The sequence below is a fragment of the Cygnus atratus genome, chromosome 22, assembly GCF_013377495.2.
Source record: "Cygnus atratus isolate AKBS03 ecotype Queensland, Australia chromosome 22, CAtr_DNAZoo_HiC_assembly, whole genome shotgun sequence".
In the NCBI taxonomy this organism is placed as follows: Eukaryota; Metazoa; Chordata; class Aves; order Anseriformes; family Anatidae; genus Cygnus; species Cygnus atratus.
In genome coordinates this window covers 4,503,951-4,526,584 of record NC_066383.1, presented here as the reverse complement: position 1 = coordinate 4,526,584, position 22,634 = coordinate 4,503,951, and the positions used below count along the sequence as shown (strand labels likewise).

At 53.3% G+C, this 22,634-nt stretch overlaps 1 protein-coding gene across 1 annotated transcript in view; it reads left to right on the top strand.

Annotated features, from left to right (window-relative positions):
* GRIK4 (glutamate ionotropic receptor kainate type subunit 4) overlaps positions 1 to 22,634 on the top strand; it is a 108,283-nt gene that overhangs the window by 57,008 nt on the left and 28,641 nt on the right. Inside the window, exons 4-9 of the mRNA XM_035555685.1 lie at positions 742 to 907; positions 4,079 to 4,257; positions 7,036 to 7,089; positions 16,215 to 16,376; positions 20,640 to 20,792; positions 21,647 to 21,751. Coding sequence (XP_035411578.1) covers positions 742 to 907; positions 4,079 to 4,257; positions 7,036 to 7,089; positions 16,215 to 16,376; positions 20,640 to 20,792; positions 21,647 to 21,751 — 819 coding nt within the window. The remainder of the gene's footprint in view (positions 1 to 741; positions 908 to 4,078; positions 4,258 to 7,035; positions 7,090 to 16,214; positions 16,377 to 20,639; positions 20,793 to 21,646; positions 21,752 to 22,634) is intronic.

Genomic DNA, 22,634 nt, shown 5'->3' with positions numbered 1-22,634 from the left:
TCGCCATTCCCCTGCCCCCAGCACCCTGGGAAGAAACATCCCTCTCCCACCTCCTGCTCTGCTTTATTAACGACAAACACAGCGATATTGGGACTGGTGGTTACAGCCCTGCTGGAGCTTGCCCGCTGCACAGCCACCTGTTACCTCTCTGCTGATCAAAAAACCCCAAAGCTTCTGGCTGCTGCATCTGTTCCTCTCTCTCGCGAGCCTTAGCGGTGCAGGGTCATCGTGTTCCTCCCTTCATCTCTCCTAATTACCTGGTGGCACGCGGGGACTGCAGGCAGAGGCGCCCGGGCAGCACTTCAGCCAGGCAGCACAGCCCAGCACGGGCTGGGCACCTGCCTGCGAAGCAGCCTCCGCGTTTACCCAGGCAGCAAGCCCGAAATGAAGTGCGGGCCCGGCTACAATTAGTACCCAGTCTAATTAGGCTGAAGTCATCCGGAATGGTTTCCTGTGCTGTAATCACAAACCCCGTTGCCTTTCTCTGAGTGGCTCAGCAAGACTTTTCCTGATCCACTCCTTCCCGTGGCTTCTCAGGGCTGTGATAATTATTTTCCTCTGCTCCTGCACAGATCCCACCCTCCTCTCCTCACTCCAGTGATGCTTCTGCGGTTTTATTGGGACATTTCACTCTCCGCATGCTGTGCGTTTCACACCAAAGGTCCTTTATGGTAGATTTACTTGTTTTGATTTCTTGTTTCCCTCTCTAATTATATTCCCTTTCCCCTCCTCCCCACTTAGGTTCCTCACTTCAGAGTGGCACCGGAGGAGTTCCTGAAGCTGCAGCTCCAGCGCTTCACCACGCTCAACCTCCACCCCAGCAACACCGACATCAGCGTGGCCGTGGCAGGAATCCTGAATTTCTTTAACTGCACCACCGCCTGCCTCATCTGCGCCAAAGCTGAATGTAAGTCATTCCCAGGCGGGGCTGGCAGCCCCCCTGCTCCTGGTTGCCCTTTTTTTCCATCTCCCTTTGCATGCTCGGTGCTCGTTGGAGAAAGACCGGGGTGGCTGGTGTGTGACAGCTGGGGGGCTGTGCTGCCTTGCTGCCGTGCAACGTTTTATAGCAGGGGCTCTTCAGGCAGAGCAGCCTGAAACAAGGCAGACCCCCCCCCCAGGGCACGTTTTCCACCCTGGTGCCCTGTGGAGGTGTTTGTTGGAGGAGGAAAGGGCATGGGGAAGAGACTCGCCTGCCTTCTGTTTGACTATCTGTAGAGTGTTTTGCTTGCACAGATGGGTTTGGGGGGAAAAAAAAAGTCTTAAGCTTGTTTCTGGAGATTATTCTAGGCAATTTTTCACTTTTTTGAAATATCTCTCTCCCAAACCCACGTGCAGTTTGTGGCCTAAAAGCAGGACTTGATTAATAGCCTCTACACCGCACACCCTCTTGGGCTCTGTAGCCATACATCTGCTGGTAATTGTGCATCTGGATGCTGGAGTGTTCACCTCAGCGAGCCCGGATTCATCTCTGCATAACTCTCCTAGCATGGCAGGAGCAGGCTCTGCATCCCAGTGATTCGAGCAAAATGTGTCCTGTGCCTCTGGAAAGTCAGCGTGCGGGCGGGTAGCTGGTGTGGAGTAGCCCAGCCCATTTTGCTTTTAATTTCAGGTAGCCAGATTCACTAGCGCTAGAGTTTACCTTACCAGCCTAGACGGGGACTTAGAGGGTGTGCATGGATCCAACGAGAGCCCTGGAGTGCTGGCAAGAGCTTAGCAGTCTCCGATGGTGGGGCTGAGTATCTAGGAGAGGCAGCATCCTTCCTAAATTGGGACAGGCAGACTTCACACCGCCAGCTGGGCTAGTGGCACACTGGTGTGGCAGACTCCTGCACAGGGACAGAAGGAGTAAGACAGTGTTTGCCTTTTCTTTTTGCTTTATGAACCGAGGCGATGACATCCTCAGCATGTGTAATCATTAAATTGCTTTTCGGTAGGCATGCTCAGGTTTTACCCAAGCAGAGGACCTGACCCAAATCCTGCAATTAAAATAATTCAAATAGTCTTCCGCGTTACATTTAGCGCTGGGATTTTTCATTGTGGAACCCTAACCTTAAGAAAAAAGGCAGAAAAGAAAAAAGGAAGGAAAAAAAAAAAGGAAGAAAAGATAATTGGGTGTCCCGACCTGCCGTGCAGCGTGCTCTGTCCTGCCCTTGCTGCTGCCAGGCACAGAGCACACACACCAGCTCATCGCCCTTCTCCCAGCTACCTGCAAAAAAAACCCAAAACCCACAGGTGTCTCCCCTTGAATGCAGCCTGGTGTTAATGTGCCTCTTCATTTAACTGGATCAGAACCTCAGTTGGCAATTGCTTGCATCAGGTTATCACCCTTTTAATTGAATCAGGCCTGTTTATTTTCCTCTGGTGTTCCTGGGTAAATGTAGGATGTGCTGCGCAGCCCAGCTCCAGGGGAGCAGTGGGATGGGTGCCTTTCATGCCAGTGCCTCCTGCTCCTTGTGCTCAGCAAGGACCTTATCTGAGCTAGGACTGAAGCACAACTTGCTCTGACTGTTACAGAGCGCAAGAAAGGCAGAATCCAGCTTTGCGTAGGAGCACAAGCCCCCGTTTTCCCCTAGGACAAGCAGTGCTCCTAGGCACAGTCCTCAGACAACTGACTCGAGGCACTCTGGGCTTTCAGAAGGTTCCCTGGAGGCAAATAAGGGAGTATATGAGCTGTCTGCTCATCAGCGAGAGAATCTTGTTTTGAAGGATGTTATTATTTAGCTCCCTGGAGGGAAAGTCGTAGCTGTTTTGGTTAAAGTACAAGGCTGTGTGATGGGACTCCTGGGTCCCATCCCGTCGTGCTCGTACTGTCACTGGAAGAAGTCGCACCCTTCCTCTGAGGACTGATTGTCGTTTCTGCTGGCAGGAGCAGAAGATGACCCTCAAAGTCGACGGAGTTAGGCCAGCGTTAAGTGTACCGCAGTGGTGAATAGAATAAGGCTGTGTGAATAGAACGGGGCTGCTGATGGGAGCAACCTGTGTGATCCCTTGCAGAGGTGGGCTAAGGTGAAAACAAACCTTGCAGGAAGCAAATGTGCCATTCACGTGAGCCTGCACATGGAGCAAGTAACCAGGTGAGGTCCAGGCTGTGCCTCCTGTGCACAGGGGGAGTTCGCCGGCTGCTGAGAAGGATCAAGAGGAGACGTGATCCAGAGAAGCCTTGGCTGCTGCTGAGACCCTTGCTGAGTTCCCACCTGCAGCTGGGGAAAATGCAAGAGGCAAAAGCATTGTAAAGAGTTCAGGGCACACTCAGCTTGCTGGAAACCTCTCGCTGTGAAGGAGAGGCTGCTTGGCTTGGATGGATGCCCGTTAGCACGCTGCTTTGTTACCTTCGGGAGGTGCTGGGAGCCCGTGAAAGCAGTGCTCTCCGCTATTACCGTGTTGGGTTGGGTGGCTCCGTGTCCCCTGGGCTCCTGGTGAGGAAGGGGCAGGTGAGGAGCGGGGCTCTGACCCGAGCCTGGCCCCTCCATCGTCCCGGCCTGGCGCCTGCTCGTGGTTCTGCTCCTGCATTTCCTTCAGCTCAGCTTTTCTCCTTCCTTTTGGGCCGTGTGGCCACGCTAGCTGTCTGTGCCTTGCTAATGATTAAATCCTGTGGCCTCCGGTCAATCAAAGTTGACAGAGGAGGTTATTTCCCGAGGAAAACCAGCAGCTGGCTGGAAGAGACAGATTCTGTCAAATATTCTTCCTCCGCTAAGAAAAGCTGCAGCAGGAGCTTTGACGTCTTGTTAGACATCAAAGCAGCCATGCTGGAAGGAGCCCTTGCAGTGACCTCTCTGCAGGGAGAAACTTCAACCGGCCGTGCCGGAGGCAAGAAGGCAGAGAGCCGGGGGGGGGCAGGCCTCCCTGCTGCAGGTACTCACGTGGAGGGGCTCCATCCATCCTTCCCCAGTCCTTGCTGCCCCACGAAGGAGCCTGGGCTGCAGCCACCGGTCCTCTCCTTTGTCACGTGCAGCCACGGAGCTGCGGGGCTGCTTCCCACCAGGAGTGACTGCGGGGCAGGGTAGAGGTGCTTTTGGAACCACGCCTAAAACATCCAGGTGTCTATTTATTTATTTTCTCCTCTCCCTTTTACTTGCAGGCCTTTTAAACCTAGAGAAATTGCTTCGCCAGTTCCTCATCTCCAAGGACACGCTCTCGGTCCGAATGCTGGATGACAGCCGGGACCCTACCCCTCTGCTGAAAGAGATCAGGGACGACAAAACAGCCACCATCATCGTGCACGCCAACGCTTCCATGTCCCACACCATTCTGCAGAAGGTAGGTGCCGACCAAGCGTCACGGCTGTCAGTGCTGCTGCTTCCATCCAGCCAGAGACAGCGTGCGATGCACGAGCGTGTGCAGGCATTACCTGAAAAGGGCGTGTAAAAATTCCTGCAGTGACGCTGGAAACGTTCTCTGCTGAGAGAGGAATTGCCACTGTTGGAGTTTCTGGGGGAAATAATTTCCTTGTGCTTTTCAGGACTGCAGAAACAAAGGTTTAATTGCTCGGAGCTGGTGTGTTCGCTTTCTGGAAGCGGCGCCTGCCCGTGGCTCCTGGTGCCATCAAACAGCCCCGGAGGGCTGCTGAGTGCTGTGAAATTAGTCAATCAGTCCAATCGTTTTTCCTTTTTTTTTTTTTTTCTCCAAATACATTTCTAACTTTTTGCTTCCTCTTTGATTGTCTTATTAACCAAGATTTTATTTTAATCGTGTTTATTTTTAAATGGTCTCTTGCTGCAATTTTTAGCATTTGTTTTGATAGCCTACTTCAAAATTGAGCAGTGGCTCCAGATGGAGCCTGAAGTTGTGTGTAGTTCCCCACATCCTGGAAGGAACAAGAAGTGCTTCTTTGAATCAAGGCCGAATCCAAGCAACGGTGTCCCCCTTCCCTTTGGCTGCTCTTGCAGGCATTACCCACGGTGTCCTGGCTGTGTTATCAGGGCGCTTCAGCACCGTCTCAGGTTCATCCCTGATGACAGCCAGCTGAAAAAATTAGCGCTGTTTTATTATTCGCCCCCTAACAGAAGATTTTTATTCTGCTTCTTGCAATTTTGCATTTCTAAATAGGCACTTTGGGGTATTCTGGAGGCACCTCCATGCCTTTTTTTTTTTTAATTTTTGGGGTGTTTTTTTCCCTGGTCCCCATGTCAGTAGGGCAGGAGCCTGCTGCCCCCCTCCCTCCTGTTGCTGTAGTGACTTCCCGCAGGCACAGGGCAGCGCTCGGGCACCCCCAGCCTCCCTTCCCTGCTCGAGCATCCTCCTGCCACCACTGATGGAGATGTCAGAGACTGCTGCGATTTTCCAGCAGTTCAGTAAAACCTGGTGTAGTCTTCCCGGCCAGAGGATTGTAGGATTGGGAGGTTGTAAATAATGGGCTTGTGATGCGGCATCACAAGCACCTGGGGAGGCTGGGAAGTGTTTTCTTTACGGAGCTGCAGCCGGAGCAGGGGCTGAGGAGCTGCGCCCTGCCCAAAGGTGACCGAAAGCAGGAGAAATGCGCCAGCGTTTTGAAAGCGCCATGTGTCGGAGCTGCCTCGGCAGAGCTGGCCTGCCTTTGGACGACGAGGGAAACGGCAATTTCTCATCTCACCCTCCACATATGGTCTGGGGACACATGGTTGCTTCCTCGATTACCAGCCTGGCCCAGCCGCCCACCTGGCCGCGGGCACGCCGAGCGGCTGGGAGCGCTGCTGCGGAGCCGCTTTGTGGCTGCCTTAGATTTTCTGCCCTTGAAATCAAACAGGCTGACTTCAAAGTAGGTCACACAGCGCTGACATTATCGCTGTCCCCAGCAAGGGAGAAGGGAGGGACGTGGGTGCCACCTCTTATTGTGCAGGAGTTTCGAAACGAGGCAGTTTTTTGCAAAGCGGGCTGAATGCTTGCTGTGGGGTCGCGGTGCTCTTCTGGTCAAATGGTTTTTTGCTGTGGCCGTTTTGGCCCCTGTTCGAAGGACACAGGGTGTCAGCGTGTGACTGACGGGCTGGGCACAGCCAGGCCGAAGCCAGCATCGGTCCCTCCCTGCCTCCAGCACCTCCGGGCGGTCTGGGGCGATGGGCAAACCTCCTCGCCAAGGTCCGGCAGCTGATTTGAGACCAGCTGTGCTTGGCAGCGAGACACAGGCTTTCGGGAGGATTTGCAGATTAATCCTGAGCATCTGTTCCAACAACCAACTCCTGGTCTAATGAGAACTTTGAATTTTGGAGAATAACTTCTATGATCTGGTCTGTGGTCTCCAGAAGAGATCATCTCACAGACAAATCCACGTCCTTCTCCCTGCAGCCCCATACACTCTCACCCTCTTCTTTTCTGCTCCCGAGGCCATCACAACCCTTGTTAAATTCTGGAGAGCGGTTGGAGTTGCTAGGTTTCATTCCTGTTAATTAATTTTCGGGACTGGAGCTCCAATCTGGCAGACGTACGTGGGGAAGGCACCGCTGGGATGACTGTCCTTTCTCTGCGATTCCACGGGAGCTTTTCCTGCCTCGCTCGCCGCGTCCCAGTGCTCGTAGCGAAAGGAGATGAGCACTGAGCCCTTTCAGCTGCTGCGTGTCCTCATTATGCTCAAAAATTAAGTTAAAAAATTTCCCTCGTTAAGTTGATAATTGAAGAGGAGAAAAGTAGTACCAATTAACAGGGAAGCAAACCTCACCTAACCTCTCTTTCCTCAAAACACGGCAAAACCAAGGAACATCACCCAGGGGCTCTGGAGGCTTCAGGATCCCACTCGGGGGTGGGTACGGGCTGCTGGGAGGGGGACAGAAGCTTTTGCTCCCAGGGGCTTCCTTCTAGCAGGGTGTTTTTGTGGCGTGCCCCGAGGGCTCGTCGCGGGGTCTGGAGCTGCCAGGCACCCCTGTGCAGGTGCGGAGAGGAGACCTCGAGGTAGGCTTGGTGCTGCTGGACTTAATTCCACACTGTGCTGCTGTGTCCCAGCCATCCCGACACGTGGGGAGACAGCAGCGATAAGGACGGGAAAGGAAATGTGGCCCCGCGTCTGTGCTGGAGCTGAGATGGAAGATTGCCAGGCTCAGGTCTAATCTCCTTTCCTCTCCTTCGCAGGCAGCCGAGCTGGGAATGGCGTCTGCCTACTACACGTACATCTTCACTAATCTGGTAAGACGTTTTTCGCAGCTTTTCTCGGGCGGGCGTGTCGAGCCATGTTAATGGGAGCTGATCTCCCGGACCCCAGGGAGCACGGGGAAGAGCTGCCTGCGTGCGGGGCGGCGGGGGCAGGAGCCGGGCGGGTCCCCACACAAACCCCGTTAGCTAAGGGAAGGCTGGTGGGAGGTGAGAGCGCTGCTCCATGCCGTGCAGCAGGGTTTGTGGACGCAAAAAGGGTTTGGGAGAGATGCGGTGAGATTTGGGGTCCACCAGGGGATGGGTGGCTCCTGGGTGGTTCTGGAAGGGGCACGCTGGAGGTGTGAGCACAGGACCCCGCTCCGTGCTCTGGGAGAAGAGCAGGATGCAGGATGGAGGAGGGATGGTGCTGTAAATGTGGAGAGGCAGAGCGGGCATGACTTCAGCACAGCCCCTGGTGACTCGGCTTTATAGCAGCTAATAACGCTAATGGGGGATTGTGTGGCTAAATCCCTGAGCACCGGGCTGAACAAGGAGTAATGGGCTTAGGAGGCAGCAGGGGGAAACCCAAAATAAACATGAGAGAAACTTCTGGTGCTGCAGCAGGCTCTCCGACGGGCTGCCAAGTGGTGGGGGGAGCGCTGCCCACGGGGAGAGCGGGACCTGCCCGGTGCTGCTGGTGGGGGCTGATGGCAACCGGAGCGCGCGGGACGGGCTGGATGATGAAGTGACGGTGCCTTCCAACCCCCGGTGATACTCATAGTCTCTAATTTCTATTAATATTTATGCCAGGGTGTGCTTGTGCCAGGAAAGCCGAGAGCTGAATCACGCTTTGTGTTTGGGTGGGAGACAGACGGGAGCGGATGGAGCCAAACGTGTGGGAAGGGGAGCTCGAGGGGAGGGGGGGGGAAAGGAGGGGAAGGAAGGGGGTGAAAGCCAAGGTAGCAATTGGGGTAGGATGGGGAAAGGTGTCAGAAAAGGCAAAAATACAAAAGAAGGGAAAGTCCATGTTTCCTACCTGGACTAACATCATTCCGGTTCCTGCTCAGCACTCGACCCCTAGGTCCTGACCTTGCTCAGTACCAGCCCCGCAAGGAAGAGCTGCGCTGCTCCGACTTATCCTCATGTAAACGCTCAGCACCGGGCAGGGAGGGATGGACCTGGGGGAGAGCTAAGCCCCGGGACCTGAAGATCATTTATTTTAAGGCAGCAGCTGCTGCCCTGTGGTTTCTCACCCCTGTGCCACCCGGTGCAGCTGTACTGGTGGAGCTGGTAAGGAGCAGGGTCTGCAGCCCGTGTAACGCCTGCCCATCACACACTGCGTGCTGGAGGCATACGGCATTGCAGGAAAAGACGCTAAGTTTTGGTTAGCCGCAGTCACAGTGGGGCCTTAATCCATAATTTGGGCTTGTCAGTGCTCCTATAGTAGACGTAGTCAGAGATTTCCACTTGCACGTCACCAGCACAATGGAGTCTGTATTCATGGATGCTGCTTGGACAATGGAAGTAACTGTAGAAATTAAGCTCCCCACTGCTTAATTAAGCTCATCACCACACTAGTTTTGAGCATGGGTGTGATTAAGCATTTTCTTGGGGTTAAGAGGTGATGTTTGTCTTTGAAACCCATTCATCCAGTGTAATGAGGATATGAGGCAGGTGAGACAGGAACGAATTCCGTTGCCGTTTGCTCCCCCAGGATATTGTTCTGTTTCCCCTGCTTTATTTCACCACTTTATCCAAAAGACCAGCCCTGAGCAGAGCTAACGGAAATTTTGGCAGGGACTACCGAAGAAGAAAGGTGACATCGGGCAAAACCTGGGCAGATGGGCGAGGTGGTTAAGGAAATTAGTAATATTTAAATGGGGATGAGAGACGGGAGCGAGCAATTTAGACTAATAAATCTGGAGGGATTATCAAGCCCCTAATGAACCCTCTGAGATTTTACAGTCACTGCCTAATAGAAAAGATAAAATCAGAGCGAGCTGCTGCGAGGGGGAGCAAGCAAGAAGATGGCTCTAAATGGGGAGAGAGCCCATCAGAAGGGGAGCAGACGGTCTGCGCAGCATTAAGCTACCTGAAGATGGAAAAACAGGCCAAAAAAAGGATGGAAAAGGGGCGAAAATGCCGAATTAAACACCTGCCCCGCGGCACTAGAGGGGGTTTCTGTTCCTGTCTTCTGGCATTAATTTTATTTAACGAGCATATCCCGGCCGGCAGCCAGTTCTCTGCGGAGCGCTGCGTGGAGGCAAGCGGCCGCGGTCCCTCAGCCACCAGCCCGTGGGGACAGGACCGGGGGTCCCAGGGGTCCCGGGGGTGCCATCGGTGCTCGGAGGGGAGGCAGAGCAGTGTGCGAGAGCAGCTGCCAGCCTTTGGCACGAGGCCGCGGGAGCAAAACGAGGAGGAAGTCCTCAGCCCCCGGTGTGTTTCCATTGGAGCCGAGGCGAGCAGCCTGATGTAAAAATATCCACGGGCTAATTTACCGCGTGCGAATTCATTATCAGCCGCCTTCAGCCAGCTCTGGGGACCCTTTCTGTCAGCAGCAGAAGCTCCACAAATTTTCCTGGAGCCCAAACGAAACCCGCAGATCAGAGCAGGGCTGCTGCGTGCTCCTTCCCCTTGTCCATCATCTGTGTAACGGGTGCTCTTGAGCCGGGGGGCGACCGAGCCCCCTTTTGTCCTCGTCCACCTTGTAGGATCTCACGGTTTGACCCAAGCTGAAGAACACCACTAGGTAATGTTTGAGAGGGGAAGGGTACAACTCAAAGCCCGGTTGACAATTAGATTTATGATAATGCTGCTAATAAGGCCAGTGCATAGGTAAAGCAGTGCAGGGAGGCTGCTTTGAATTGGGAAAAAAGGAAAGAAAAAAAAGTTCCTCCTGGTGCTAGAAATCCTGGAGATCAGCAGTGCAGGGCAGAAGGGGTGTTGGATGCCTCCAAAATCCTGCGGTACAATTAATTCTTGTAGCTTGTGAATTCTCTGTAGCTTGTTGTTGTTTTTGTCTTTTTTGTTCCTTTTTTTTTTTTTTCAGTATAACATATGGACCTCAGGCTGGGCTTAAATTTCAAAACATTTATCGAGGAGATTAGATGGAAATAATTGAAACAATTAAAATTATTACTGTAAGAAGGGAGGTGTAAAGGAGTTTTACTCGTGCTTTGAGTCAGGCGGTCTATTGAGCGGCTGCAGGTTTGTTCCCCGACAATATTGTGCGGAGGTGTTGTTGCTGATAAAACAGCTGCCGTATTCGATTTCCAGAGCCCAGATAAATCAGCTTGGCTTTGTTTATTTGTTTCCTATTGTTCCTTCTTTGTTAGTGATTTATAAAGAGGTTGCTCTTCATATAGGGCGAGTTTTCCAAAGCTGAACTGTCGCTCCGGATGCCCCGTTGGGACCGGCGAGGCAAGCAGCGTCCAAACGGCCCGGGAAATGTCACAGATTTCAGCTCCACCGCGGGCCGTGGTGCTCAGCCCCGCTGCACAAGGTCCGTAAGCATCCCTCGCTCTCTCCTGGGCTCCGGTGCGAGTGAAGGGCGCAGACTTTCTCGTTAGGCTTTGACAAATTTCACCTCACCGGCCAGCCTACCTGCCCGGCTCCCCGTAGCCGATGTAAAGCTTTTTGAGGAGCCCCGGTCGTTCCCTGAGTTTATGGCTTGTGTTTTCGGTGGCATGGGGTAGGAGGACAAACAGATCAGGTTGGTGCAGGGATGCCAAAGCCATTTCTCCTTAGTTTGGTTAGCATGAGAAGAGGAGGAGTTAGGCAAAGCACCGATTTGTGCCTCTCTGCATCTTGCTGCCTGCCTGCGCTCCCTTTTACCTGTCTTGAGTCTTCTTTCTGCATTGTTCAGAGTCCTTTAGGAAGCCCAGCCCGTGTTTGATTTCCAGTTGGTGAGTAAATCGTTCTCTCAGATACAGCCCAGGCCCTCCGCTGTGAGAGCAAACCTCTTTTTTTTTTTTCCTCCCTCCTCGCGCTTTCTCGTCCTATTTGTCTCACTCTCCCTGCCCCGTTTCCACGCGCCGTCCTTTTCAGGCCCCACGCTCCCACTTGACCCCTTCCTCTTTGAGCCTTTGTCACTCCTCAGCCCCAGGCTCCCTGCGGGGAAGCTGAAGTCAATCGCTTGCACTAACGATGTGGGCAGCGCGTTTTCCTGAAGTGCTCTGTTTGAAGAGCAGCCTCCAAAATCTAACAGCTCTCCTTGCATGAGGAGATAAAAGGCCCTTCCTTACCAGCACACGGCTCCGATGCTTTTGTGATGCTTCAACTTCGGAAGAGCAACCAGATTATGTAGGGACGGCTCCCCTAAAGCATCACCAAGTTCACCGAGATCCCGGTTCCCCTTTAACTACGTGAACAGCCGAATAACACGGTGAGTTGGGAAGGTCGTCCACATCCACTTATCCCCTCAAAAGGCCACGATTCATTCCCGTGATGTTTTTTTTTTTCTTCCAGATAAATCGATTTTAACGCATGGTCCATTACAAACTTACTGACTCTGCCGATAGTTTATAAATAAGCGGAGCCTTTGAAGAAAACCATAAAATGCTTAACATAATATTGCCCACTTCAGTAAATAAATAAGTGTCTTAGAGGAGCTCAGGAATGATTAGCGCGCTCAGCAGCTCAGCCCCGAGGGCAGCAGGATGCAGAGTGCCAGCCTGGGAACTGTAATCGGTGTTTGGAGGGTGACAGCTTACTTAAGCACCCTTGCGATGGAAGTTCTGCCAGCGTGAGGTCTTAATAATAGAGAAATGGAAGCCTTGGCCCAGCGTTCTCCTTCCTATCCCACATAAAAATAGAGGAGGAACAGTACAGCATGTTCTGGAGCTCCTGGTGTAAATCAGCCTCTGTCAGGGGGACGCATCCTTGGCTGGGATGGGGCTGAGCTCAGTGCAGGCAGCTGAGAGCACCACCGGCAGGCTCTGCTGCCGACCCCGGGCAGTGACAGCATCAGCGGGTCTCTGGGGCTGCTCACCAGCAGAGCCAAAACTCCAGTGAAATCCTACCAGTAATTAAGAGAGGAAGATAACCGCGTGTGCGGGTGTGAGCGGAGGGAGGGATGAAGGCATCTCGGTACCAGTGCAGTGAGCAAATGCTGGTTATTGCATGGGTTTGGGATGAGGTGAGGTGGAAGTCTGCCCGGACGGGTGAGAGCAGCAGCCAGGGAGGACCTGGGCAATATTCATGGGGTCTGCTTTGGTCCACGAGTGGGTCACTTAAGGGCAGATCCGGGAGGATGCTTCATCAAACTGCTTGAATTTAAGCGATGGCTTTGATGCTTTGCACCAAATTTGCTAATCCCCATCTCCTGGAGGCTGAGCCTTGCTGTCAGGTTTTTCACTGCTTGCTGTTTTCTCTCGGCACCTCAGTTTCCTCCTCTGTACAATGGGTACAAAACCACCTGGCAGGTGCCTCTGGAGTGCTGCTGCTATCACAGGGCCGGCACGAAGCGGGCACGGAGCGATGTGCCTGCGCCCCGCGGCTTTGTGCTCCTGACAGATCGGAGACGATCGCCTGTAAATCTCCCAGCCGTAACTCACCACCGGTGACGCCACGAAACCCGAGCTCGTGGCTTTAAAATCATGAATTACCGAGCTTGGCCGGGTGGCTTTTATTAGGCAGGTTCTCCCAGTGATCTAAACGCCCGGGTCGCTCCCGAGGTTTTGCCTGCTGCTGTGAAGTGAGAAGGCAGGTCGAGTGCCGCATGCAGCACGCCAACCCAAGAGTGACTTCATCCTCTAATAACTCCTCCAGTGTCGTCTCCCAGGGAACCCCTTTGTATTCAATTAGCTAATGTGTGCCTAGTGCTTTGAAAATATGGAGTGCCATAGCATCACTAAGTGTTGTTATTTAACGGCACGTATTTAGTGGCTGCAGCCCTGTAGCAGAAGTCAGAAAATCTGCACTGTAATTGCCTGGTGCTGCTGCAGACTTTGCTGTGATCTGAGCAAAGCCTGGGGACTTTTCTTCTGTAAAAGTTCATTAATTTTGGCTGCGGACCTTCAGGGCCTGCTTTTTCTGCCGTCTCATGAAACAGGATATTGACTTTTGGTGGGTGCGCTGAAAAAACAGACTCGGAGAGGGGGGAGAATTCAGGCAGCCGGGGTTTGTGCATCTGAAATTAGGCTTGGAGGCGGTTTTTTTATGATCTTTGTGCCTCGGGTTGCGCTGGTGGCATAAGGGAGCTGGTCCAAGATGGGGGGCAAAGTGCTGGTCAGGTATGGTGATTATTATGGGGTAAGGAGGGGAAAAATCATTGGGAGTAGAATAGAGGAGAGGAGAGAGGAGTGGAGTTGTTCTGTGTCAGCTCTGCTGTTGAAGATTCTTGCTGGCTTAGGTAAAAGCCATCTTCGGTGTGTCCTGTTGAGCTGACCTCAATGAGCAATTCTGGGATCTGACACCAAATCCCTGTGCGCCCTCTATGGAGCCGTTTGCCTGTCTGAGCCTCGTTTCAAAAATACGAACCGTATTTCTCTACCTCAGTCTGAAAAGGTAAACGTGGTACCGCCTGCATGCAAGTACCTGGCAGAGGAGGCATCGAGGAGCAGTGCCACCAGCAGGATTTCCATCCCTGATCCTCACCGTGCTCGCTGCTTGCCAGGCAGCATTAGGGGATGCTCCGTGCCGTTGTAGGAACGCGGGTGCTGCTGCTGGGAGGCACAGCGGGGCCGGCGGGTTGGGTGCCGAGCCCTGGGGTCTGCTGGGAGGTGCAGACCTTGAACAACAAATGAGTTGGTGTTTGCAGAACATGGGTTTGGAGGTGCCAGGCGTGCTGAATGACCCTGGGGGAAAGGGAGAAAAGGAACAGGGACAGAAGCTGTGCTGGCAGCTAGGGGGTGGCCGGATGCTCTCGCCCCTTTGCCCTCCGTTGCAAGCCTGACCTTACCAGAGCTGTCTGATCCCACTGCAAAAGAAGCATGTGCCCCAAGGACGGTTTGTCTGTCTCGTTGCACAGGCAGCACGTGGTTTGTTTGCTCGTTTCTCACCTGGACCCACAGAAACACTTGTGCACGTTTCATGGAAAAACACTTGAAAGAAGAGGGCTGGAGCTAGAGCAGGGGGGAGAGACAGGAGCAGTGCAGGGACGGGGCTCGCCTCCCGTGGTCCCCGCGTGCTGGTGACGGTTGCTTTCTGAGCAGGACTGCAGCAGAAATGGGGTTTTCTGCAGCTGGAGTTTTGCCTAGAAGTAGACAGATGCAGAGAGAGGAGGCTGCAGGAAAAGACAGAAGCTCGCGACGAGCATCCACCTCCAGCGCGAGCTGGGAGAAAGCTGATGTGAGGATTTACACCCAACAGATCCGGGGCTCTTCGGTGCACAGCACCTCGTTTTCCTTCTGCGTGCGGGGCGCTCGGGAGGCCACTCGCCCTGTGCACCGTTCGCCTCGCAGCTCTGCTGGGGGAGCCGTTGTTTTGCAGGGGCTCAGCGCATCTCCTGCTGCTCCCTTCGCATCCAGGAGCTCCTCGGGCCCCGGTCCTCATTAGCCATCTGCCCTCGCTGCGCCGCTTGACAGGATGCCGTGGGTAAATGGATAACCTGTCAGCAAGGCAGGAGGATAATATCATTCAAATGAATCAATAGTTCACAGGCAATTTCATGTTACCTAACGTTAATGCGGTTGTGTCCAAAATGCACTTAATCCTGGGTCTGATCGCATTCTCGGGGGAGTTTGCCGGGCTGGAACAATCTCGTAACTCCATGTTTCGGAGATTTACAGGCATTGTTCCTACGCGCACACATACGCAGGAAAGATAAAAAATGACTTGACTCGCTGAGATCCCCTAGTCCACGGAGCCAAAAGACATTCATATTAGTGATGGAAGAGATTGGGCACCCAGCAGTTTCTGAAACTATTACTCCCACCTTCTCGCTCCATTTTAGCAATTAGCAAAAGAGAAATTAGTGAGGAAGGCACCATTATTTCCTGCTAATAGGACGGGGAGGGCTGGACGCTCCTCCAGGAAGCATGTCCGGCTGTACAACCGCTTCCATTGGCATCGAGCTCTCCCTTTTTGCTTGTGGTTTATTTTAACACCGTCCTTGGCCACTTTGCTCCCTCCCCATGGACGTAGGGCTTTCCGGTGGGTGGCATCTCCTCCCAGCACCTGGTGGCACTGCAGGGTTGTGCTTTCCGTGGGACCTGTCCCGGTTTATCAGCTCGAGCTTGGTGTCGCTGCCTTGGCACCGCGGTGGTGCGGCGCCGTCGCTGCGCGCCTGATGTCCACAGCCCAAGCTAGAGTCTGAGTCAGGCGCTCTCGGAGGAAATTAGTGCCATTTGCTCTTCTTAATTTCTTTCCAGACATGGCCCTTCACACTCTGGTGGTCTTGCTGGCCTGGGGATTCCTCCTGGCCGGGGTTTGGCTGGACAGCCCGTGCCCGTGTGCTCGTGCCATCTGGGGCTCTCGGCTGCACGGGAGCACTTGTCTCGGAGATGAGAGCAGAGCTGGGGCGTCCCTGAGATCCCCCGGGGATGCAAGCTGGCTCTGCCTTCCCCATCACCATCTTTCAAGAAAGAAATTGCCCCGGCTCTTTGTTTAGCTGAGCACAAGGCATGCAGGGGAAGCGAGGCATCGCTGACCCTTTGCAGCAGGTTGCCTGCTCTGCCTGAAAAATACCCGGTGCCTCCCTGCCTGCGCTGAAACCTCTCTGTTACTGGGAGCCTCCTGCCAGAGAGCTGGTCTGGAAACCACACCACACTCTGTTTCTAAAAGAGGCCCGTGAGACGTGGCTGTACAGTTTGTTTTAAGGATCTGGGGTCATTGAACTTCATAGATGCATCATACTGAAAATACAGCTTTCCTCCTGTGAAGCAGGGAAGTCCTTTCTGCCAAGCCTGCTAGCCCAGCTCAGGTGTGGCTGGCAGAAACCATGGCTCAGAAATGATCTTTCCAGAACCTGCTGTGGAGGATTTGGGGTCTGTTTTTGGAAAAATAAAGTGCTGGACTTGGCTGACATCTTCATTAACAGCCTGCTGAGCCCCGTCGTGGTCAGCACCCCGGATTTCCTTACAGGCTGGTGGGAGGATTTCAGCCCCAGCTTGGAGGTGGTGGGTTCAGGTGCTTTTGGCTGCATGGCCAATCTTCCCTTCACTTATATTGTCTGGTTTTGATTTTTTTGGGTGCCCATTTGCTTTCCTGATCCTGCTTTCTGTTTTGGGCTGCTTTAGGAGTTTTCCCTCCAGCGCCTGGACAGCCTGCTGGATGACCGAGTCAACATCCTGGGGTTTTCCATTTTCAACCAGTCTCACGCTTTCTTCCAAGAGTTTGTGCAGAGCCTCAACCAGTCCTGGCAGGAGAACTGCGACCACGCTCCTTTCACTGGCCCGGCAGTAAGTAAAACCCTTCCATCGCCTCGGTGAGTCAGAAGCTGCTCTCATCCATCAGGACCGTGGGGCAGAGGAGGGAAAGACCAAGGAAAACCTCACCCTTTGGGGTGAGAGACCGTTGGGAACCAGGTGGATGGAGAGCTTTAGAGGGCTTGGCTGCGCTCGAACGGCTGTGCAGCTTTAAATTAAACCTAATCCGAATTTGATTTGTATTTGCATGTGAGTGCAGGGGATGGTGCAGCTCCGATTCAGTGTTCCCCAGGGGAAATTAGTCCCTGTGTATTTCCCTTGGGAAAGTGGCTTGTGCAAGAGGAAGAGGCAGTCTGGATGCACGTAGCATGGAAAAGGCTTGGGCTTAGGCAGATGCCACGAGGCTGTGCTGTGCTGCGTGCTCTGGCATCTCCCTGCTGGGTGCAGACCAGCCCTGAAATCTTCCCCAGGGACTGCTGGGAGCTGAGAGGGTTTGCACAGCAGCGTTGCCAGATCGGGACGCAGGGGGCTGCGGCTGGAGCTGCGGGAAGGGAGGCAGAAAATGCCATCAGTGGAACCTTTTGCAGCTTTTATAATGAACTCAGAGTCCCCTCGACAAACTGCGGCAGCAGTGTGCTGCTGAAAATCTTATTATCACTACAAAGTGATCTTAAGCAGGGAAAATAAGGAGCTTTCTGCCCTTTGTGTCCACGTCCTATTGGCTTGACATGGTGCTCAGGCCGTGCTAAGTACGTGCCTGCGACCAGCCTGCGCTCCCCTATCCCAGCCCTCCTGCACCGAGGCAGCTGCTGCCTGCCCTGCTGCATCTCTGTAGGGTGGCTACCAGGAAGCTTTCCCTTTGGCTGGTGGTTGCAGGACTGTTCTGAGGCATTAAAAATAGATTTCCTTCCAATAGCACAAAGGGAAGACAATAGGCAGAGGAGTGTTGCAGGTGTGATGGGGAAATAACGGAGCTCATTGCTCCTTCTTACCCTGTGTTGTCCTAAACGACCGGCAAAATCTGTAGGTGGACGGATGCAAGTGTATGCCTCATTGCAGCACTTTCCCTGTTTGTTTTTGTTTTCTTTTTTTTTGGAAGAGTGAATGAGTTCAGAGCTGAATGGAGCTGTTTGGTTTGTGAGCCTGAACCTCAATCACCCATCAGCGCAATGCTAAGCCAGCTGGATGCTCCTTTCATTCATTCCTAAAGAACGTTCAGCAGTACAACGGGCTTCCTCGCGGGCCAGGGAGGATGATGCATCTGGAGAGGGGGCTCAGCCAGGCTGCACCACCCCGATCCTCAGCTGCTGCAGCCCGGGAGCATCCCAGAACCTGCCCTGGGGCTTCCCAAACTCAGTTGTGTGGCTTCTCTTGGCACATGCCATGCCCCAGGTGATGAGAAAAGTATCTCAGGCTGTGAACATTCAGAGCAGAGGACACGTGAAATATTCCCAGGTGGGATGCGTTTCCTCTCCTGCATCTGCCAGGGAAATCCACTTCTACTTTAGTCTGCTGGTGGAAGTCTGGCAGGTCTCACATCCTGGAGAGCACCTCTGTGAGAACTCCCCTTTTTGTCCCAGGAAGCAGGTTTCTCTTCCTAAAAAGAGAAAAAGGAAGCTCAACAGCTGGGAGTGACAGGAGGGAGGTTTCCTGTGAGCTCCAGGATCCAAGGGCTTTCTTGGGGGAGCTGAGAAAGCATCTGAGGAAGGAGGAGGGAGCTGCTTGCTCTAATGCCATTCTCATTAATCACATTGCAAAGAAAGGAAATCAGAGAAAATCATTCAAATTACAGATGGCTAGATTAGGTAATTAGAATTTAGGCTAAAACAGATGTTTGTAATTAAGTGTTTATGTCATTGAATAAAATCCAGATTGTAAAGTCTATTTCACAGGATTTTAATGGCTTTAATTCTCTGTGTTATGTTTGGGGCAAAGATACAGATGACAATGTTTGAGTAGGAAAAGGGGAAAAAAAGCCTGGCAAAACCTGGGCTAGCCGAAGCTGCTCACGTTTCCCTGGAGAACAGCTTGCCTTTAAACATGGCCTTTACGTGGGGGATTTCTGTACCTAGAAAATAAAGTGCTAATTTTCACGTAGCCACGTTTAAGCCGTGGTTAGTGCCTGGAGGGGATCTGGTGTTGGGAGGAAGGTGTGCGAGGAGGTGTAGGGCACTGGGGAGGAGGAGGTGAGGCACGGGGGCACTGCACACACCAAGCCCTCCACGTGCAGCCCCTCGCAGAGCCGTGACCTTGCAGAGATACGGTACGAAGCCAACAGGGATCGGCACAGATCAGACGATGTGAGGAGGAGAATCGATTTGTTAGCAGGCAAATTGGCTTTTTGTGACAGTGACAAAGCTGGGGTTCGAATGAGAGCATAAAAGAAGTGAGAGGTTTTATGGGTGACATGAAGAAAGCTGGGATTTCCTGGCGTGTAGGAGAGAGCTGGTGTCACCCCCCAGGTAACCACACAAGAAGGCACTTACCTACCCAAAAAAAGCCAGAGACCAAAGAACGGAGAAGAGCTGCTGCAGTCCAGTGCTAGGTAATTTGGCACAGGGATTTAACAGCAACAACAACAATAAAAGAGGTGCGCTGAGGGCATGGGAGGGCCTCTTGTTCCCTAGCGAGATGACTCAATTTTCTGCATCACAACCCCCCCCCCGGTCCCTGAACTGCTTGAAAAAGTACATGGGGACCACCTGAAATCCCAGCAAATTGTTCGAGGCTAAGGAAAAAATATTCCAATCGATAATGTCAAATGCTTCGCTAAGATTTACGAGTCTCTTGCTCACCAGCTAATAAGAGATCATTAACTGCTCGGGAGAAAAAGTGGAAATCAAAACCCAACAGGAGACAATTACAAAGGCAGGGCCAATGTCCTGATTTGGTATGAGATGGTGAAATTTTGGTGTCACAGGGGTTGCATTTGCTGTCCCAACATTTTTGACTGGCCAACTGCGTTTAATGTGGTTCCTGATCCAGGAGAGCAATTGCTCATTGTGTATGGTGTCCTGTAACCGGAACGGGATTCAGTCCACAGTCAAAATTAAATGTATGCTAAAGAGCTTCACTGAACGGGGGCCAAGGATGGGACAGGCAGGAGAGTCAGACCCAAGACTGCTCGGGGCTCATGGGAAGGTGCCCAGATACTCTTTGAGTAAGGCAGGAGCATCAGGTACGTTCAGGAGGAGAGATGGAGCAAATGCGAGTCAGTACCAGGGGAGAGGAGTTGGGAAAAGGAAGGATTGCCGGTGCCGTTAGAGCTACAGGTCAGGGTTTTGCTGGCATTAGGCTGGAATTGTGCCTTTTTACTCCTGCCAGCTTGTATGTTTTAAGGCTTTGCACTGCTCGTTACCTGCCTAAGCCCCGGCCATTGCAGTTGATGAGGTTCCACCACTGGTCTGTGTGAGGTCAAGCAGGGTTGAGTCTGGCTCGCTCTGTCCAAATTAGCCGTGTGGTTGAAGCCCAGGGTTCCTGGGGGGGATTGAACCGGGTGAGATTGTCCCCGCAGGGCAGCTGGCAGAAGCGAACAAAGCTGAGCAAGCTTCGGAGGAGGAACAGGGCGCGAGGCTGCAGCTGAGCTGCCCGAAGTCCCCGACAGGGCAGGGCAGGGGACAGGAGCCCCCGGCTGGAGCTGGACCAGCCCACGGCCGGAGCTGCGACAGTAAAGGATGCTCTGGGAAGTAGCCACGAGGAAATTGTAGCCTTGGCAGTAACGAGCTGCAACAGCTTAATTCCAGCAGAGTCAGGAGGTGACGATAATTAGAAGTGAGATCTTAGCCACACCAGTGAACGCGAGGGAGCAAACGGCCAATTATTGACTAGATCAAAACCCTCAGAACGGTGGTGGGTGGGCAAAAGAAAAGGTCTGTGCGGCTGGATGGACAAAGCAATCTGATTAAAGGCAAACAAAGCGAAGGTGGGAAGGCGAGGGAGCGAGCTCTGTGATGCTGGATGTTGCTTCAGCAATGCCACTGCAGTGCAGGTGACAGCCAGCAGGACGCTGGAGGCGGTGGCACGGGACAAGATGGTCTCTGTTGCACCAGAAAGCCAAGACGATGTTGTTTGAGAAACAGCTCTAGCAAATCCTCATTTCTCACAGATCTGCCACTCACAGCAGTGCTGGAGGGAGGATCCTCTGGCCCCTAATGATGGCTGATGCAGCCCAGGTGTGTTTCCTCCTGTGGGTGCAGGGTTCCCCGTGGGCAGCAGATGGAACAGGCGTCACCAAAGGACCAAAAAACAGAGGTTGCTTAGAAAAAGTGAGTTTCTTTTTCTTCCTTTCCCCCGCAGCTCTCCTCCGCCCTGCTGTTCGACGCCGTGTACGCCGTGGTGAGCGCCGTGCAGGAGCTGAACCGGAGCCAGGAGATCGGCGTGAAGCCCCTGTCCTGCGGCTCTGCCCAGATCTGGCAGCACGGCACCAGCCTGATGAACTACCTGCGCATGGTGAGCGGGGCTGGAGCTCGCCGGCAGCGAAGGGCGGGCACGCACAGGCTGGCACAGGCCTGGAGCACAGAGCATCGGTCTGTTTGAAGGCAGCACTGGGAGGGAAAAGAGAGGAGATCTGAGGACTGGTTTGGCGCTAGCCTTAAAAGTACATGAAAACTCCCTTTTTCAGGTTTTGCTGCAAAAAAAATTGAAGTTCAATGAATTTTTTTTTTTTTTTTAAGTGTGAATGTTTCTAAGTGATGTGAGTTCTGTTTTGAGTGAACTCGAGCTGATACGAGGTTGCACAGTACAGCTGCTTAGAGCTCGGTGGCCAGAGAAGAGCTGCCTGCGAAGGGCTTTGAGCCCCTTTGAAGCCAGAAGTGTGCTCGCTGGGACCGACCCAGCCTGGCCCCACGCAGGATCAGGCCCCACGTAGCTGAGTTTATCGATCGCACCCTCAGAGCTGAGCTGGGCCACGCAGAACGAGCGTGGGTTTTGAGTCTGTTTGGGGTGCAAATGAAATACCATGAGACGAGGAAATTTCATGAGGGTTTTTTTGCTGGAGGAAGGATCAGCTGAACCTGAACCTTGTGCTGCTTCAGTCCATGTACGTGAAGCCTTAGTCAGAGACAGCAAAACTCTTCAGCTTCCCTCTGCTCTGCTAACAGGAGGCGCAGGAGCTTGCCCTTGGGGCTGAGAAGCTCTCTGCAGCAGCAGGCGAGCGATGTTCAGCCCGCGCGGCGAGGCCAGGCACCCACCTTGGCTCCCTTTGCAACACGAAAACTGCACCAGCGTTGTGCCGTCGCTGCCGGGAGGGTGCCTGGGCGCGTGCCCACCTCGACGGGCGCTGTAACTCACTCTCTCTTGGACAGGTAGAATTGGAAGGTCTCACCGGCCACATCGAATTCAACAGCAAAGGCCAGAGGTCCAACTACGCCCTGAAAATCCTGCAGCACACACGCGGTGGCTTCCGGCAGGTGAGGGAGGTGGTGTGGGCTGCTGGGGACGGGCTGGGTGCATCCTTGCAGGGGTTCAGCTCAGGATACCGTGGGTGAGGGGGGGGACAGACCCAGCCCTTGGCAAGAGGAGGTGTTCAGCAAGTGACAAGCTCACACTCATGACGCTTTTGTTCTCAGGCTCTCGTTTGCTTTTTGGCTCAGTGCTTGTAGATTCCTCACTGCATTGGTCCTTTTTCTACGCGTTACCCTCTTTCTGTTCAAGTGATGTCTTCAGTCAAAGTTAAGGATGCTGTGGGGGCCGGAGCTTGGTGCCACTGATATCGAACTGTTGCGATTAAGTGACACAAGGCCAAGGAATGAGGCTTTTACTGGTAAATCCAAACCTCCTTCAGGAAAAAGGAAAAAAAAAAATGGAAGCCCTTGAAAGAGACTTTTTGTCTGTCTTATTTCCATGCTGACAGCACTACACCTGCCCTTTTCTTGGAGATTGCCGTTTCCCCTAGATGCTGGCAGAGGACAAAAGCTGTAGTGTCTTACTGTCCTGCCCCACACCAGCAGAGCCGTCTGGCAGCAGTGAGCTTTAGCCTCGGCAGGACGTTGCCTGCCAGCCCTTACCTGTCAAGTGACAGCTCAGCTTTGATGCTGCCTTCAGCTGGCTCCGGGTGAGCAGGGCTCAGGATGGCAGCCTCCCCGCAGCAGGATCTCTCGGAGCACCAGTGCCCTTTGAATCCTTACCCAAGCCCATCATGCTCTGAGTAAAAGTGACAGATCCAAGCCCGTCTGCATTAACAGGAGCCTACGTTCAGCTCAAGCAAGGGAAGCAAATGCTGGAAGCCTCGCTACGACTGCTGCATTTTCCATGTGCTCGAACGTGGCAGGGAGTTCGTGTTAAGTGTGCAGG